The sequence below is a fragment of the Centropristis striata genome, chromosome 21 (assembly GCF_030273125.1).
Source record: "Centropristis striata isolate RG_2023a ecotype Rhode Island chromosome 21, C.striata_1.0, whole genome shotgun sequence".
NCBI lineage: Eukaryota > Metazoa > Chordata > Actinopteri > Perciformes > Serranidae > Centropristis > Centropristis striata.
This window is the reverse complement of record NC_081537.1, coordinates 29,533,809-29,551,544: the sequence shown is the minus strand read 5'-3', so window position 1 is coordinate 29,551,544 and position 17,736 is coordinate 29,533,809. Positions and strand designations below refer to the sequence as shown.

At 38.4% G+C, this 17,736-nt stretch overlaps 1 protein-coding gene across 1 annotated transcript in view; it reads right to left on the bottom strand.

The window, feature by feature from the left end:
* The window catches only part of itgb4 (integrin, beta 4), a 41,624-nt gene extending 25,253 nt beyond the window's left edge, over positions 1-16,371 (bottom strand). The window contains exons 1-13 of the mRNA XM_059324664.1: positions 16,087-16,371; positions 12,922-13,004; positions 11,629-11,711; positions 10,494-10,592; positions 10,177-10,381; positions 8,896-8,992; positions 8,599-8,770; positions 5,992-6,252; positions 5,810-5,899; positions 4,591-4,713; positions 2,260-2,427; positions 2,086-2,162; positions 1,065-1,273 (exon numbers count right to left, since the gene is read on the bottom strand). Coding sequence (XP_059180647.1) covers positions 1,065-1,273; positions 2,086-2,162; positions 2,260-2,427; positions 4,591-4,713; positions 5,810-5,899; positions 5,992-6,252; positions 8,599-8,770; positions 8,896-8,992; positions 10,177-10,381; positions 10,494-10,592; positions 11,629-11,711; positions 12,922-12,997 — 1,660 coding nt within the window. The 5' untranslated portion in view covers positions 12,998-13,004; positions 16,087-16,371. The remainder of the gene's footprint in view (positions 1-1,064; positions 1,274-2,085; positions 2,163-2,259; positions 2,428-4,590; positions 4,714-5,809; positions 5,900-5,991; positions 6,253-8,598; positions 8,771-8,895; positions 8,993-10,176; positions 10,382-10,493; positions 10,593-11,628; positions 11,712-12,921; positions 13,005-16,086) is intronic.
* Between the last annotated feature and the right edge of the window lie 1,365 nt (positions 16,372-17,736).

Sequence of the window (17,736 nt, the reverse complement as noted above, 5' to 3'; positions counted from 1 at the left end):
CTCGCCATAACACACAAGACTGTATTACTTGACCATACATTGTCCAATCTGTCCCAAATTTCACACACGTGATTAGGGTCCAGCCCGGGACACACCCACGTGTCAATCGTGACACACAGTCATAGCGCCCCCTGCTGGCTACAGGAAGTAACATGTTTTACACCTACCACAAGCACAGTGGTAGGCGACACGCAATTCGGTACGCATAGGGACTGAGCCAACAGCGCCGCGTCTGATGTGCCCTCCCCTGATGGCGCCTCCCCCGACGGCTCCACTCTGCGAGGGCCCGTTCAGTACTGCGCGCAGTCCTAGTTTCTATTATTTTTATGTTTAAATTAGTATATATATGCAAAGCAGACTGTGGTAAGGTAAAGCTAAATTGTAATCTTAACTTTGTCACATGATAAAAGGATCAAGTATCAAGGAGTTCATTTTTAGTTATAACTCAAACCAAAAATGTAGTTACTGCATTTTGTAGGGCAGTATAGGACTGTCACGATAACACATTTTATGGACAATATATTTTCCCAGAAACTGTCAAGATAAACGATGGTATTGTTGTATCAATGTTGTTTTAGTTTTATTATCATATTAGAGCATAATAAGAACATCCTTTTCCACAGCAATGGATTTTTAAATCTTGAGAATATTAAACATTGGAATTGAAATGCGGAAAAGAAATATTAAAATATCCTAGATAAATAAAACATAAATAAATAAACTACAACCAAAACAAATAAAAAAAAGACTTTCAGGCCCTGTTAATGACATTGCAATAAGAATATCATTGTGTATTACGGTATATGTTTTTTTTTTATTAAAATAACATATAAAGAGCTGGAATGGCTGCTTTCCGCTGATTCGTACTGCCTGTCATTTGCAGCATTGCTTTAAACACAAAAAAAGCACAAGAAGTCACGCATGTAAACGACAGTATATTGAGTCCAGAAAAAAACTAGTGTGTCCAATTTTATATATTGAACGATAAGTCGATATAGTAATCATTGTGACAGTCCTACACATGTACCCTTCATCAGTACTTCATCAACCACAAACCGTCGTACCGTTGCAGAGGAAGCCTCCATATCTTGGGCACTGGGACCTGTCATACTGGCAGTAGGGTCCTTCAAACTGCTCTGGGTTGGTACACACACAGTTTCCACACGGAAGGCAGTCCCCACGGCCTGAACAAGGCTCCTTCATATCTGGACCTATACACTGGCTGGTGTCCAGAGCTGACGAAGTAGATGAGCAGTTACAGAATGTGCCCAACCTGAAGGAGACAAGTGGACAAAACAAAGAGAAAAACTAAGACCTTATTGAACCCAGAGGCCTGGGACAGGGACCAGAACCATATATTTTTTATTCCTTATAAGAATTAAGAATTCAAGTCTCAGCATCACTGCATTACAAGTAATGGAGTGAGAATATGGAATAACTGCAGCGATGAAATTAAATCATGCACAACAATTGTTAAATTAAAAAGGCTTATGAAAAATGATATGCTAAAAAAAAGTATAGGTTGCAAACTGGATGAGGACGTTCTTGTAACTGCCTTCAGTGTTTTGTTGTTGCTTGTTTGTTGGTTTGTTTTCTTTGCGGGAGTAATAGAAATTCTCAGATCTAAGTTGTTTGATATACTATGGTTGATTGATACAAGTAAATAAATAAATAATACTAATGATAATAATAATACATATTTATTTGACATTAAGTGGCTATATATAGAGATAAAATGTCTTATTTGAAGTGTTGAGTATCAGGGGAGAGGCCTAGAGAAGTATTTTTTACTTCAGCTTACTCCCTTTTTTTCGGACCAAAATCATATAAGGAAATACGTATTGAATATTAAGTTAACTGGTTCTTATATGTATCTTATTACTTAGACGGGGCGGATGCATGTACATGTATAGGGCTATATATACTGTATGTGTGTAAATTTTTATATGTTTATGTACATCTGTTTAATGCTGTCTATGTGATTATGTATATGAATATGTATAGCCTACGCTGTTGTGGTTTATGTTGTTTATTTTTTTCAGTTCGAATAGAAGAATTTATAAAATGAAAAAAATGAAGTCTCACCAGCCCTTGTCACAGCTGCACTTTCCACACACCAGGTTTCCATTGCCATGGCACTTTGGTGCTTTAACGGTGGGAAACTGAAGGAAAGATGAAAGAGACACTGGGATGAATCTGCAATAAAGAAGTGTGAGTAAACGACTTCATCTCAACGTTTGTGCGCTACAATGTGTCTACCTGTTCACATTTGCACTTGGGACATTTAATGGAGGCCGTAACATCCATGGCTGTACTAAAGGTTGTGGGTTTGACTTTCATTATTCCCTCTTTATCATCCTTTTCCATCTGACAGACAGGCTGTTCATCGATCTCTCTCTGGGCCTTGAGTCGCATCTTGAACTTGCCCTGGAGAACACACACACACACACACACACACACACACACACACACAAAGTTGGAACATATTGCTACACTTTAACATATGCTGTATTAGTCTTAAACCAGGGTTAGGCAACCTGCGGCTCTGGGGCCACATGTGGCCTTTCAAGCCGTCTGCAGTGGCTCCCTGCGAACAGTTATTTCTTTCATTTCATTTATCATTGGTGTAGGCCCAAAGCAATTTGTCTCTTTCAGTTGTAAAAATGTGTAGCTTATATACAGAATTCAAATATTTTTTTTACATTTTAGTTAACTAAAATGTGAATTATAGCTTACGAAAGTCTACGGTCTGGCTGCATTCTGACTAAAACATTAATAAATGCTCATAAAGGCCTATCAGTAATGTTGGTAGGCTCATTTAGATTTGGAAGGCTGCGCTCTTCTGCATCAAAAGGCTCAAAATAAGGTTTGTGGCTCCATTCCAACATTTTTTCTCTTTTTCTGACCAACAATGGCTCTTCTGTTAGTAAAGGTTGCTGACCCTTGTCTTAGACCAACAAGTTAGGAAAAAAATGTAGAATTACAACTTTAGGTTCCATGGGGCCCAAAAATACTTTTTCCCATAGACTTACATTATGAAAGAGACTTCTGTAAATCAGCTGATTCATTTATTAGCATAACAAACCCCGCAAAATGACTTGTTTCACTATGAGAACTGGATCCATTCATACCAATGACATTTGGAAAGTCAAAAAAACGAGGCAAGATTAAATTATTTCATCCTGTTTCAAGTGAGCGAGCAGAAGTTGGCTGGTTGGCCGGCAGAAGGCCCTGCAGCACTCATAGATAGCTAAGTTAGCTAAGCCAATAAGAAAGCTAAATCATGAATGGAAGAGTTTTGGGAAGAGGTTAATGTATTAGTTCAGGAGATTCTATCCATTAGACTAGTTCGGGAACCCAGACTTTTTTTACTTGGTCTATACCCAGAGGGGCATAACATAAATGACCATGAACAAGTTTTTCTTAATTTGTGTTTGTTACAGGCATAACGAGTGATTACTTTAACATGGAAAAACATTGGAAAACCAAGCAGATCACAGTGTTTTAAGGAATTAGCTTTATGTTTGCCCCTGGAAAGAATTACATATATGCTTAAGAATAAACAAGATGTGTTTCAAAGAGTATGGGGATGTTTTATACATTATATTAAGAACAATAATCTGGCTCATTTAATAAACCAACCTGGAGCAGAATAATTTTACCCTCTGCATATTTATACTCATGTTCATTTGCTCTATACTCATACTCTTTTTTTGAATGGATCCTCAAGGACTCTTGTTCTTAAATGATGCTACCTTTGGCTGCCATGTTCTCGTATGTTTGCTTGTTTTAATTTTTTTCTTGTGACCTATGTGTCAATATTGTAAAACAAAACTCAATAAATATATTGTTGAAAAAAAAGAAATCTAAATCATTGTCAAGATAAAAGCTCAGGGGTGCCTAGATAATATCTTTTGCTCCAGTCAATCACAGCTTGCTCTAACTGTCAATGCTACTTGGACAGAAAATTGACTTTATATAGAAAACCTGGTCCCATTGCCTACAGATTCTCCAGTCATATGCAGATGTCTGTTTACAGAGTGATTGACAGCTAGACTGAATCCCTGTGTTATTTGACAACATAATGTCTAGATTTGTGGGATCATATATCATTCTGAACAGTGATAATGTTTATATATTTAACATATTTTGAACTAGGCATAAATAAAACCTGTATCTCTGCTTACAATTCCAGAAGGTGAAAAAGACTCTTTTTTGATTGATAAACAAATTATTATTATTTTCCATGTAATTGATTAAAATATTCTTTAGACATGTGTCACAGTCCTGCATGAGGAAATTCTCTATAATGGATTTCATGTGACAATAGAGATGGCTTTTGTGTAGAACTCATGGGCACATGAGAAGATCAAAAGGGTAAATGGAAACTGTGCTGTTATGTTGGATATTTTTATATGGATATTTTTAAACTTGTTTAATTATTGTCTTCCCTTTTCCCCTTTGAATCTCAAAAATAGGGAGTGTCATAGTAAAGTATACAGAGTCTGAAAATCCCAGTGTCAACACAAAATATCCGTCTAATTAAGGGTTGTTAGCTTGAATCAGTTGTTTCATTTTTTTCCTACTTACTACTTCTCCAGGCCTGACATTAAACGCCCCATATTGTGCAACAGCACCACTGCTGGTCAAGAACTCTGTCTGGAAGGCCTTGGGTCTGTTGTCTGAACGGATGCTCATCTTAGACTGGATATTCTGCAAGGACAGATTATGACATCAGCAAACATACATTTTCACAGCCATTTGACTCAGTTCCCTGAGTGACAGCAACTCAAAAAGCCACAAAAACATATTTCCACCTGTCAATAGTAGGGCTGCACCATTATGGCCAAAGTGATAATTACGATTATTTTGATCAATATTGTAATCACGATTATTCATCATGTTAGGAAAAACATCTGTATTTTTATTGCACTACTTTTAAACAAACAATAGGAACAGTTTTTAGTGTCCGGTGCTTAAACAAACAGAGATCGCTAAGTGAACACCTCCTGCAGCAGCAGCACATACACACTGTACTGCTACAGAGCTAACTGTTAGCCTGTTAGCACATACACACTGTACTGCTACAGAGCTAACTGTTAGCCTGTTAGCACATACACACTGTTCTACTACAGAGCTAACTGTTAGCCTGTTAGCACATACACACTGTACTGCTACAGAGCTAACTGTTAGCCTGTTAGCACATACACACTGTTCTGCTACAGAGCTAACTGTTAGCCTGTTAGCACATACACACTGTACTGCTACAGAGCTAACTGTTAGCCTATTAGCAAATTGCAGACTGGACACTAAGGGGTTAACATTCCCTCCGGCTCTGCAGCTGGGGAAGACTGCTGCAGGAGGACTGAGTCTCCAAAAGTCTCAAATAACACCAGAAAAAGTTGCTGGATTTGTCTCCAGTCGCTTTTTCGAAAAATAGTCACAAAGGGGGTCTGAAAAGTCGCTAAATATAGTAACAAAGTTGCTAAGTTCGCAACACTGCTTCGCTGGCTTTTACAAATGGCGTGTGTTGCTGTGGCGTCCAGTACTACGTCACATCCTGCTAAGAGTTCTATCCAATCAGCAACCAGGCTTTTTTCAGGGGAGAAAAACGGCCCCGCCCCCTGGTGGTTGGTGGACTACTGGTGTAGAGGGTGTTTTATTAGATATGCAGGAGAGCCGCATTTTAAAATGGGAATATCGCCGACAATCAGGTTAATTTAATCGTGGCGGCCAAAATCATGATCATGATTAAAATTCAATTAATTGTGCAGCCCTAGTCAATAGTACAAAAAAGGTGATGCTTTACCACAAAGGCTTCCCTCATGATGGTCAGGATATTGGATGAGTCTTCTTGCAGCACACCGATCTCAGCAATGGGGAAGTACTCTTGGAGTTTCTACACAGAGAAGCACACACAATAAAAATAAATAAATAAATGAATGACCTAAACTCAAGGTAGAATATGTAGAATAAATTAAGCAGATCAACCTTGTAGTAGCTGTAGGAGTGGTTGGTGACAGCAAAGATGGGAATGATGTTGTGATGGCCCAGAAGACGGACTAGTGTGGGTATTGAAGGGTAATCCTGGGTTGTATCCTCTGTGTATTTGTCGTCGACTAGGTGGCATTTCTCGTCGTTGCGCTTCAGGATGCCTGACAGCACATTGGCACCATCAGCCTCGTAGTGGAAGGCTGACTCGGTGGAGAAGACCAGGAGATGCGTGCTGTGTTTACGCCAGCCGATTGCATCCTAGAACACAAATAAACTGGGAGCATGAATAACAGTTGTAATTAGGGCATAAGGATATGTAGATAAGATAAAGTAAAACATACGATTTTTGCTGAGCCAAAGCTATTGTGGTCTAAAGTAACAATTAGATGTGATGGTTATTGGCATATTGGAGCCTGTCCTTCCTTGAAAACGACCTAATCATGATCCATATTCACCTTTATTGTTAGGCACAGAAGCAAAATAGGAATTTAGGTTACATAGTATAAAGATCCCAAACCAAGGACATCTGGTAAGGATCTTCCCGGGCGCCTCCCGTTAGAGGTGTTCCGGGCACGTCCAACTGGTAGGAGGCCCCGGGGAAGACCCAGAACACGGTGGAAGGATTATATCTCTCTCCTGGCCTGGGAACGCCTCGGGGTCCCCCAGGAGGAGCTGGACGTTGTGGCTGGGGAGAGGGGCGCCTGCAATGCGATGCTTATCCTGCTGCCCCTGCAACCCGGCCCCAGATAGGCGGACAAGAATGGATGGATGGAGTATAAAGATCGACAAAGGCCGCGTATAGAGGAGGTTGGATCATACAAACATATGCCTTTGACCTCAAGACCAGTTTTCATGTGAAACCAAAAGTCAACATTGAGATATTTTAACGTAGTTACTTATGTTAACTTGCGTTATATAGGCAACTTCTGTATGTAACTGGAATAACAAAACAAACATACTTATTATTTAACTAAGTAACTTTGTTAACTAAACCTGTAACAGTTTCACAATTAACCACATGTCTAAGACTGGATTATGTTTTTGGTATGAGAACATGTTGATTTCCTGCCACCACTAGGGATGATAATATAGGAAACAATACAATGTATCATATTACAGGGCAGAAACAAACAGCCCACGTGGTCCTATGAGTTAGAGCAGTAGTTCTCAACCTTTTTGAGTCGCGACCCCCAATTTAACATGCATGTTGTCCGCGACCCCCGCTCACTGAACAGAATTTCACACGCACAGTTCAGATCACCCAAAAAAGAAACAAAATTACCAAAAAAAGGAAACAAAATGACCAAAAAAGACACAAATTGACCACAAAATGATCAAAAAAAGACACAAAATGACCAAAAAAGACACAAAATGACCAAAAAAAGGAAACAAAATGATCAAAAAAGACAAATTGACCACAAAATGATCAAAAAAAGACACAAAATGACCAAAAAAGACACAAAATGACAAAAAAAAAAAAACCCACAAAATTACCAAAAAAAGACATTAAATGACCAAAACACAAAAGACTAAAACACATGAACACTTTAACACAGTGGAGACAGAGCTGACTTCTAAAATGATTTGGCGACCCCCAGAAATCATCTCGCGACCCCAATTGGGGTCCCGACCCCAAGGTTGACAATAGCTGAGTTAGAGGACTTGATGGTATTTCACATTATTACCATTCTTAAAAGATTCTTAAAACTGCAATAACTATTTTTGTCCACATCAGAAACAAGCTCTGAACATTACACTAATATATTATCACAGTTTAATGGGGGGACAGTTTCCTACACATCTAGCAGATAGAGAACAACATTATTCCTATGTATCTGTGTCCACCTGATGCTTAATGCTCAATGCTCCCCTATGTTTACCAGCTAGTTTCTAACTGTGTATGGTATGTGGCGGTGGGCAGGTAGTGTACAGTGGGTTTTTAGTACTCTTAAATGAAAACAGCTATTTGATTAAAAAATTATGCTACAAGAGTGGTGCGAGTAAATCAAAGCAGTTGGGTTGGAGGCCAGAAAACTAAAACAGTGAGCTGAAGGAAACAATTAACTTCTTCTGCATTAAGGACAATATACAGACCTCAATGAATGTTGTTATTGTGCTAGTCATGAATATCTGTCTGTCTAAAAACTGTCTAGCTCCCTAACATACATGCTTGTGACATGAATTTTTCATATTGCCCATGCCTATTCTGCTTCTTCTTACTTTTGACCAAACCACTGAATTATGTATCTGTGACATGATAATACAAAGTGTAACAGGAGGAGTAGGCAAGTTTCATAAAGTATGTGTGAAAATACTCACTAACTGCTCAGTTCAACTGATTTTATTATACAATTTAGTTTAACATTAGTTATCAATATCCACCTAAAACTAAACAAGACTGAGTAAGGCTGTAGCATCAAAACAATTCACTTATAATAAGAAAATTGGTATATCTCTTTAAATGTGCTAAAAGAGTTAAAGGGCAAATTTTAGCTGTATGGATGACATTTTTGGGCCTGGTATTCAAACTCATTCGGGCACATGTCTATTTTTGCCAAATTTAGGTGGAGCGACATCTGTTATGCATTTAGAATTCTTACTAACCGTACAAACTGCAGCCTGCAGCATGGCATCAAAACCTCCTTCAGGAGCATCCAGATTTCCAGATATTTTCTCCCCCTGTAGCTGTTGGATGAAAACATTTACGTCGCTGGTCAGCTTGATGGAGTTATGGAAAGAGAATGGACCGACGCTGTCGGGCCACGGCTGTAGAAGCCTGAGGAGGTGGATGAGGATGGACAGAATAGAAAAGAGAAAGAAGAAATTGAATGTACATTTAGAATAAACTCTTCTATGCATGTGGTTAACTTTCTTCAAAGTTTTCATGTCACATTTTCTTACTTGGATTCTCTCATGTCTGTCTGCGGCTCGATCACCTTGTCCACAAACTTTCCAAACCCTATTGTGTAGTCAGCTGAAAGATCTTCAACCAATGTAGCTACAGGAAACATTCAGCGTCAGTAATACTGCCACAACTTATTTGACATTGTCATCCCAACATGTTGCCGATACACTGTAAAAAAGGTGTGTCTAAAAACAAGATGAAAACACTAAATCTGAGGGAAATGATCTTGCTGCACTAAGAAATTAACGCTGAAAACAAAATAAATTATCTAACACTTCTAAATCTGAAGTTTTTTTATCTTGGTAAGAAACAAATAATTGTCAGTGCACTCTGCTCGGGCCAGTTCATCGCTGCTTGCAGCTTTAATTGTTTTAAGAGTTCATTTCTTATTTTAAGCATTCAATATTTCTAGATTTATTAATCTTAATTTAAACCTCTGAAGTCCAGGAGATTTTGGTTCAAATTTGTCAACTTCCTATGCATTAATTTCTGTCTCTGTTTAGCATCTTTCTGTCTGTCCTTACATCACATGCATGGCTCCTTTTTCTCCACACAAACTTGGCTATCAGTCAGATTTTTCATTTTATTTTAATTAACAAGTATTAACAAGTATAAAGCTGCCAGGAAACGAAAAATACAAACAAAAGACACCGGTGTCTATGGAAATGTACCATTTTTTAAACCATTTATACACACAAAAACAGCAACAAAAAAAAACAAAACAAATAATAAAACTTCAAAACAGTCTATTTGCATGTAAATTAAAAATAGTTATGGTTTTCATTGTAGAAAGAAAATTCACATTTTAAAAATGGTCTAGAAACATAAATGTGGAAAGCTCCTATGATTGAACTTTAACTGGCTTTCTCAGCAACATATCATATATAAATAAAGTTATTACTGTTAATAAAACATGTGTATTTTCAATAAATAGATGGACTCCAGAGGGTTAAGAAATCTTGTCAATTGTAATTATCTGTCCATGCAGCAAGATCATTTCCCTCAGATGTAGTGTTTTTATCTTGTTTTTAGACACACCTTTTTTGCAGTGCATATACAAACATTATAAGGTATAATATCAGACACTGAGTGTTGAAAAAACTAAAATCGTGACTTTTGCGACATTGCCTTGGAGTCGTAAGTACAAGTTTTATACATTACATACACATCTTGTCAAGTGAAATTATCTGTCCATGCAGCAAGATCATTTCCCTCAGATGTAGTGTTTTTATCTTGTTTTGAAACAACACTTTTTTGTAGTGTACAAAAATGCTCACCCAGCTGTTTGCCCATTTTCTTTAAGTTGTTCAAATCGTCAGCCATGGAGTTGGAGAAGTCCATGAGAATATAAAGGTCTAGAGGGCCTTTGGTTGGAGCAAACACTTCCACATCTACCATCCTCTCCTCTCCTGGCAGAAGGTCCACACTCATCCTCTGTGGGGACATTTGAGACTGCTGGAGGTTTATGTTGATTGCTCGCCTCTGTGACAATGGAAAGGAAGCACAGGGGAATAAAACAGAGAGTTATCATTTCATATATTTAAGATTAAATAATGAAATGATTGGAAAATAAATGAGAGTAATGAAGACTTACTTCTTCTTCCATAGTGCCTTCTTCTGCGAGTAACATTCCCTCACTGCAGCCGTGGGCAACCAGATTCTGGCGTAGGTCACAACGAGGGCCATTGAAATTCTGAGCAAACAGGAAGTTCAATTAGTTGGTTCTGCTGTCTAGATATTAGTTGGCACAGTCTTAATATAACAATAACTTTTGTATGAAGATTCATTCTTCTTAATCTGGAAATGGAAGCAAACTCCATCCACTGAAGAAGACCAGGAGATATGGCCGAAAGCTTGAGTTCAGTTTTTTTTGTCAAACATATAATTATGTGACTGCAGTTTCATTATTAGGTTATGTTGTGACAACTGAGCCATTTCCCTGACAACTGAGCAAACTCCTCCCTCTAATGAAGACCATCACTGGGTGGTTGACCACTTGCACACTGCCTCTGACAGCACACTGCAAAAAGGTGTGTCTAAAAACCAGATAAAAACACTAAATCTGAGGGAAATTATCTTTTTTTTCTACATACAGATAAAAGTATTTGTAGCTGTTTCAAGAAAAGTTCACTCGTTTTTAGTCTGACTTTGCTGGTATTAAGAAATATAAAGCCTATGCATATCATTTTGTCAAGATGATGGCTCTAGCATTTACTTATTATTAATTCAAGAATATTTTTCAACATATTGAGAAAATAGGTCACATGTATTTCATTAGAATCAAGAAAAATGCACTTGTTATTAATTAGAATACACTCATTTGAAGGTATTTGTGGGTTCATTGAGATTAGATATTTTGACTTGTTTTGGAAAGTCTTGACAAGACCAATTTTCTTATTCCATTGGCAGATAATTCTGCTATTTTTAAGCAAAATACACCTTATTTTTGTACTTGTTTTCTTGTTTTTAAGATCTGACTTTGTGCAGTGTATTGTTTTTGAACATATTAGATGTTAAAACATTTTATAAGGAAAATTAGCTATTTAAAATTTTTTGTACAATGTTAGAATATTCCACCAGGGTACAGCTGATATTATCCAAAACAAAAAATACTAATCAAGCTTACACGGTATACTCAAAAGGGCAGCATTTCTCCCTGAAGAATGCCACAGCCCTCATCATTTATTTGAATCCAGTTCTTTTATCCTCCTGCTGTTTTGTGCTCTCACCTCATCAGGGCAGTATGCACAGCCTATCCCCGCCTGCAGGCATTCTGAACAGGTCTTGTCTCGAGCAGCAAAGCAGTAGTTGTCTGTAGGGGGCGGAAGGAGATTGGGAGGGGAGAGTGTCAGGAAGAGTCAGAGTCACAGAGGGGCAACAAAGTGAGAATCAAACCCATGAAGCATAGTTAGAATACCTGCGGTAACACAGAACAGACTTTGGAACAACATCTTTCTTTCTACCGATAGCGTTCCAAATGAAAACCAATGCTGAGAGCAACAGCTTCCTAACAGTGATACCGTGGTAAACAAAAAGGTAGATAAAATATAAAAGGCCTTGATGTTTCACAAATACAAAAAAATCATATACTGAATATACTGTAGCCATCAGTAATTAAAATGTAATATATTTTGCAGTAATTTATAGTGAAAAAAACAACAACAATTAAAAACAAAGGGTGTCTAGAAATGTATTTTTGATTAATGACAAATAAAAAAGAATTGTTGATTCACTTACTCTCAATCAATGGTAGTGTTTCATTATTGATTAAATGGAAAATATACCCGCAAATCGACTGAGGGGTGAACTGAGAACTTTTGAGTTAATTGTTCTGTTTCACAATTACACAAACCCATTCAGTATTTACCTAAAACTGGAATCGATAGTCATCCGGCCTATTTAGGCTAGAACTTGGAAATAAAATAACATGTCTAGATATGATGATGTCTAGATTAGATATGACTCTGGGCAGACTTTTAGAGCTGGAGAAAATCAGATTCTTACTGAAAAATCAGGAAACAAAGTTCTATAGAATTTGGCAACCATTTATTGATTATTTTAATCAGAACACATAGTCTGAGGGCAAGTGATAGAAGTGCTCCTAATAGAAGGAAAGACATTTTATTTTATTTTATTTTATTTTTTTATTATTTTTTTATTTTTATTTTAACTTTATTCGTGTATTTTTATTCCTGTCTCTGCTTATGTTTTTATTTATTATTATTATTATTATTATTATTATTATTATTATTATTTATTCATTTATTTATTTTTTACTTTTGAAGAGTGTATACATGTTTGGGTACATATATAGGTATAATCTTTTTTTTTTTTCATTTTATCTCCTACAATTCTCTACTTTTCATTTTGAGATACATAAGTTAATACAACTTAAACGACCTTTTTGTGTAAACGCGTACTTGTAAATGGTGTCTGTCGTGACTGATATGTTTTATGTTCAAAATGAGGAAAATCAATAAAAAGAGCCGGAAAAAAAAAGACATGACTCTGGGCTTCCTCACCTTTAGCATAACAGCAGGTCAACAGGACGGCGAGAAGCCCAAGCCCCACTGAGAGATGTAGCTTCCATCTCCCCATCTCCTTCCTGCAAGAGAAACATAAATAATTACAAACACATATGTGCATGTAAAGTACAGAGAGAGAGAGAGAGAGAGAGAGAGAGAGAGAGAGAGAGAGAGAGAGGCAGAAAGAAAGACTTTTGTCCCCTGGTGATCTCTGCAGACTAAGTTGTAACTTGATCCACCTGTACTTTCCCTCAGTCAAGCCCTGGAGAAAGTGAACAGGCCCTGACACTCCCCTTCCCTTACCTGGAGTTTCTGAAAGAGCTTACTGAGAGTGTTGAAAACAGAAAGACACTGAACATTAACAGAATAACATAATGAGCAGACTTTTAAACATTTTTCCCCTTCAGTAATAGCTGAGTCCTGGTCTCAACATTCATGAACACTGTTTTATTATGTATAGGCACATATAAGGACCAACATACAATTGTAAAGGGTCTTATCAATCAGATGTACATAGCATATGTAATTCTCACTCATCATATCTAGTGGTATCTAGCTATGTGGATAGTTTTGGTGCTCAGATTTTGAGATATTATTAGTGCCTCGATCCAATGCAATGTACAAACATGGACATTTAGTTATGTGTTGAGAATACTGACAACATATCCCTTTGAAACCACATTAAACAGAAGAAATAGTCACTTTGAAATTTTTTCAATTCAAGGTCTGTTGACTGAGCTGAATCTTGCACAATCAGACCTCTCTCCACAGCACTGTGTCAGCACAGGAGAATGGTGTGGCTGCCTCCATTATCCTTCTGGAATAACGTAAAAAAACGATCAAGCTAGTTTTCATTTCTTTAAACCAATCACAATCGTCTTGGTTGATGCTAAGCTCTGGATGTGGTTCAATGCTCCTGCAAAATGCATAGCCAACGTAGCAGAAGGGGAGAAAAGTAGCACATGAGTGCTGCATCCAATGGCATGCTAATGGCAGTGTGTTACAACCAGCATCTCAGACTAATCACAGAGTAATGGGGTCTCTGATTGTGAAAAGTACCACACACAAAAATAAGAGACTGTTCTGACCCCATAGGTCATTTGCAACCTCTACTGGCCGATGAACTATAAAGAGCAACAAAGTCCGTCTACGGAGTGTAGGCTGGGGTGGATGGATGGATGGAACAAACAGGATTTGGACCAAATAAGTGGTTTTTTATGTATATATGTATACTTTTTCTTCAGTTTTAAGCTGTTTTATCCTTTTATTTAAATCCTTTTTTTAATTAGACTGTTATGCTTTTAACCTGTAGCACTTTGAGATTTCCTTTAAATAAAGTGGATTACAAATAAAATGTATTATTATTTTTATTAGTGTGTTAGTATGTCAGGTTCTACGCCACTAAAGTGACTAAAGTTATGTAACAAACCGTCTTATTTTAATCCCAAACCATGATCTTTTCTGAAACATAGCCAAGTAGTTTTGGTGCCTTAACCTAACCAAACTGTTACCGTCACAGGTTCACCACATGTTTAAAACTGCAATCATTAAGGTTTGGGGTTGTGTTGATCTCCTGCCACCAGTAGGAGCACTTATTCTGGAAACACTTCTGCCGGTCGTATTGCTGTACATGTATCGATTGGATTACTTGTTTAAAAAATCCACTCATCTCCTTTACATTAGGGTAGAAGCAGAAATCTTCAAGAAAGATATCTCAAAATCTGGGGAAATTAAAATAGCTAATATATATTGTTGTACCATCTGCTTTCCCCAAATATCTAATTTAAATTAGAAACTAACTCTAAAGAACTTGTTGAGGCATGACAAATGAGATCTAAATCAGGAAGGGGCAGAACAGGGTGTTACCTGGAAATATTCGGGGCAGCATGCTGTGACTCTCCACAATAACACCACTTTATAATTTTATGCTGGAATCTTGGATAGAGAACAATCTGATAGACAGGAAGCTGCGAAAATGATCTCTTCTAAAGACAAGAGGTGGATAGTGAACAAAGGGCACTATGTGGCATGAAATGTCTCAGTAATTGTCTCCGTGGGCAGATAACCGAATATGTGCTGCCACAGTGCACAAAAAAATGATTTACAACTCCAAGAAGGAATTTCTCCTTGAGGCGAGAGCATGGCCTGTCCAAGTTAAAAACACAGGCTGAAAACACATGGGAAAGGCACCTTAGCACCTCGCTGTGAACTTGCCCTGACTACAGGTGTGTGTGCATGTGTGTGAGTGAGTTCATGCAATGCGGTGTCACATAAATCACTGACTGAGCTGTGTCAGGGAAAAAACAGAACAGACCAGCTCCTATCCTCCAAACTTTTACCACCAGTCACAGAATAGGAGCTGAGTAGAGAAGAAGCAGACAAAACCTTCTCAGAGAAAATCACAGGCACGCAGGCGTTTATGACGCTGACAATAAACTGGGAGACACAAATTATAGTTTCCAAGGGACAGAAAATAGAACTGACTCATTCATGCTGCTTTTTCTTTGATCTGAATGACTCTGTGGCACAAAAAGAGTGGACTTTTTTTTAGTCCAAGTGTGGTTGTTGTCTCTACAGTAAACAACATGCCTTCCAGGTGAGCATACCACCACTGGGTGTGGGGCTGACACCCACCCAACCTCCACACACTTTACAGACAGGTTAAAGGGTCTTAAGTTAAATCACAACTACACACACCTGGAAAATGCCTGCCTTTGAAGCTAAAATTCCACCTTAAAAATACAAATAACACAAAACAGAACTAATACATTGCTTAATATTATGTCTAAATCAGTAGACGACCACAAACTTGCTTATATAAACACAGATACTTTACTGTTTTTTTCTGGTCCACCTGTGTTGTATTTATCTGTGCTTTTATGTTGGCAACCATGCATAATAAAGCAATATTCAAGAGAAACAAAGCTAAATCCAAAGTCTTCAGTCCTGCAATTCTAAACCCACATGGTGATACATTAAGTTAGATAACGCACTCTTTACAGCCACTCACCTTGCTCAAGTGTCATACAAAAGTGGACCTGCTGAATACTTAGTAAACTTTGCAAGACTGAGAATAGCGGATTTACTGTGAAGGGCATTGAAAACAATGGAGCCATTAGGAAATGAATGACTGGATACAAAGAGATTACTTATCAAACAAACCTCTTACTGCGCTCTTGCCCAGTCCAAGTCCAAAAGTCCAACAATAAACAAGAAAAAAATGAATTCCTTTTTGTTTTGTTTGACCCAAGCGTGTGTGGAAAAGTTTGTATCCACCTGTAAAAAAAAAAAATCTTCTCCAAGTCCAAAGTTCCAAAAAGAAAAGCCGACCAGATTTCCAGTTGTTTTCTACTTCTGTCTTTTTCTTTCTTTCTTCCTGTACAGTCCGGTCTAGTCAAATGTTGACTTAGTTGTCCTTAAACTTAGCTGAGTCGTGTGTGTGCAAGAGTTTTTAAGTGTGTACCGGAGAGAGATATGAGAGACACTGAGACTCAGAGCAACTGAGTGAATCTGACTGTGTGTGCTGTGACTTGATCCCTCCTTTAGCTTCAGCGCGCACGCACGCACACACACACATACACACACCCACACCCACACACTCTCACACACACTCTCCCTTCCCTATCCAGGTGAGTAGCTGTGATGGAAAGGGTTAACTCCCTTCCTGTACTTGTATCTCTTCCCCACCCTATTAGAAGTTAAAAGCTCCACACCTCTGTGTGTCAAGGCCCCCTCCCTGCTGCATTCCACCCCAACAGGAGTTCACCTGTGTGGGCTTGAGGCTGAGGAGGCAGCCCCTCCCTCCATGGCCTCCTCCCAGGCTCCTGGGAGTGGCTCACAGGGCAGAACACTGGCTGCAGGCTATGGGAAACGGCTTTGTGACTCTTGTGTTTACACAATCGTGTGCTCATACTAACGGGCACATTTTCTACTTGTCAAATATTTGATATGAACATTATGATTGCCACATATCTTTTCTCGGCTTTCCGGAAATGAAGCCATTTCATTTGATATGTAGATGATGTGATGCATTCCTGAGCAGATGGACAAGCAAGGCATGCTGACCTTGACATTCAATACCAGTGCTCACTGTGTTTAATTGTGTTTCTACAGCCTTTTACAAAACAGTGGACCCTCCCACAACTAAAGGCCCACAGGTTTAACCTGAATGTGACTCGCAGAGCATGGACCTCCACTAAGGCCATTGGTGCATTCAGGGCTCCTCTGATGGTCCCAATTCCCAAGTTGGGAAGTTGTTTTTCTTACAGAAAACTGTGACTTTAAATGTAGACTTAACATTGACACTACAGAGAAAGGTTTTTCCGTAAACTTGCTGACAGACAAACAACCTCCTTGGCAGAGGAAATAAATAACCTCTCACCACTTGGAGTCCAACAAGTCCACCATCCTCTACAAAAGAAACAAGTCATTTGTCATTGCCTTACAAACCAACCCATGAATGAGTTGTGAATTCTGATGACAGTCAGTACAAAATTACCCTTATAAACATCCATCTATCCATTCATTATCCTTAACCGCTTATCTGAACTCAGTTCAGGGGGGCAGGAGCCGATCCCAGCTGACATTGGGCAAGAGGCATTGTACACCCTGGACAGGTCTCCAGACTATCACAGGGCTGATGCATTTTTCATCACTTTCATAGTGCCGTTTCATGCAGGGACATTTACGGCTCTGTAACGTCTCGCCTCCACTATGAACGTGCCAGAAGCGGGATGCCAGGATCAAATGATGTCAGCAATTTTCCGCCTCCAGAAGTAGTCACAGAGGCGGGAAATTGGTGGGACTGTTGGA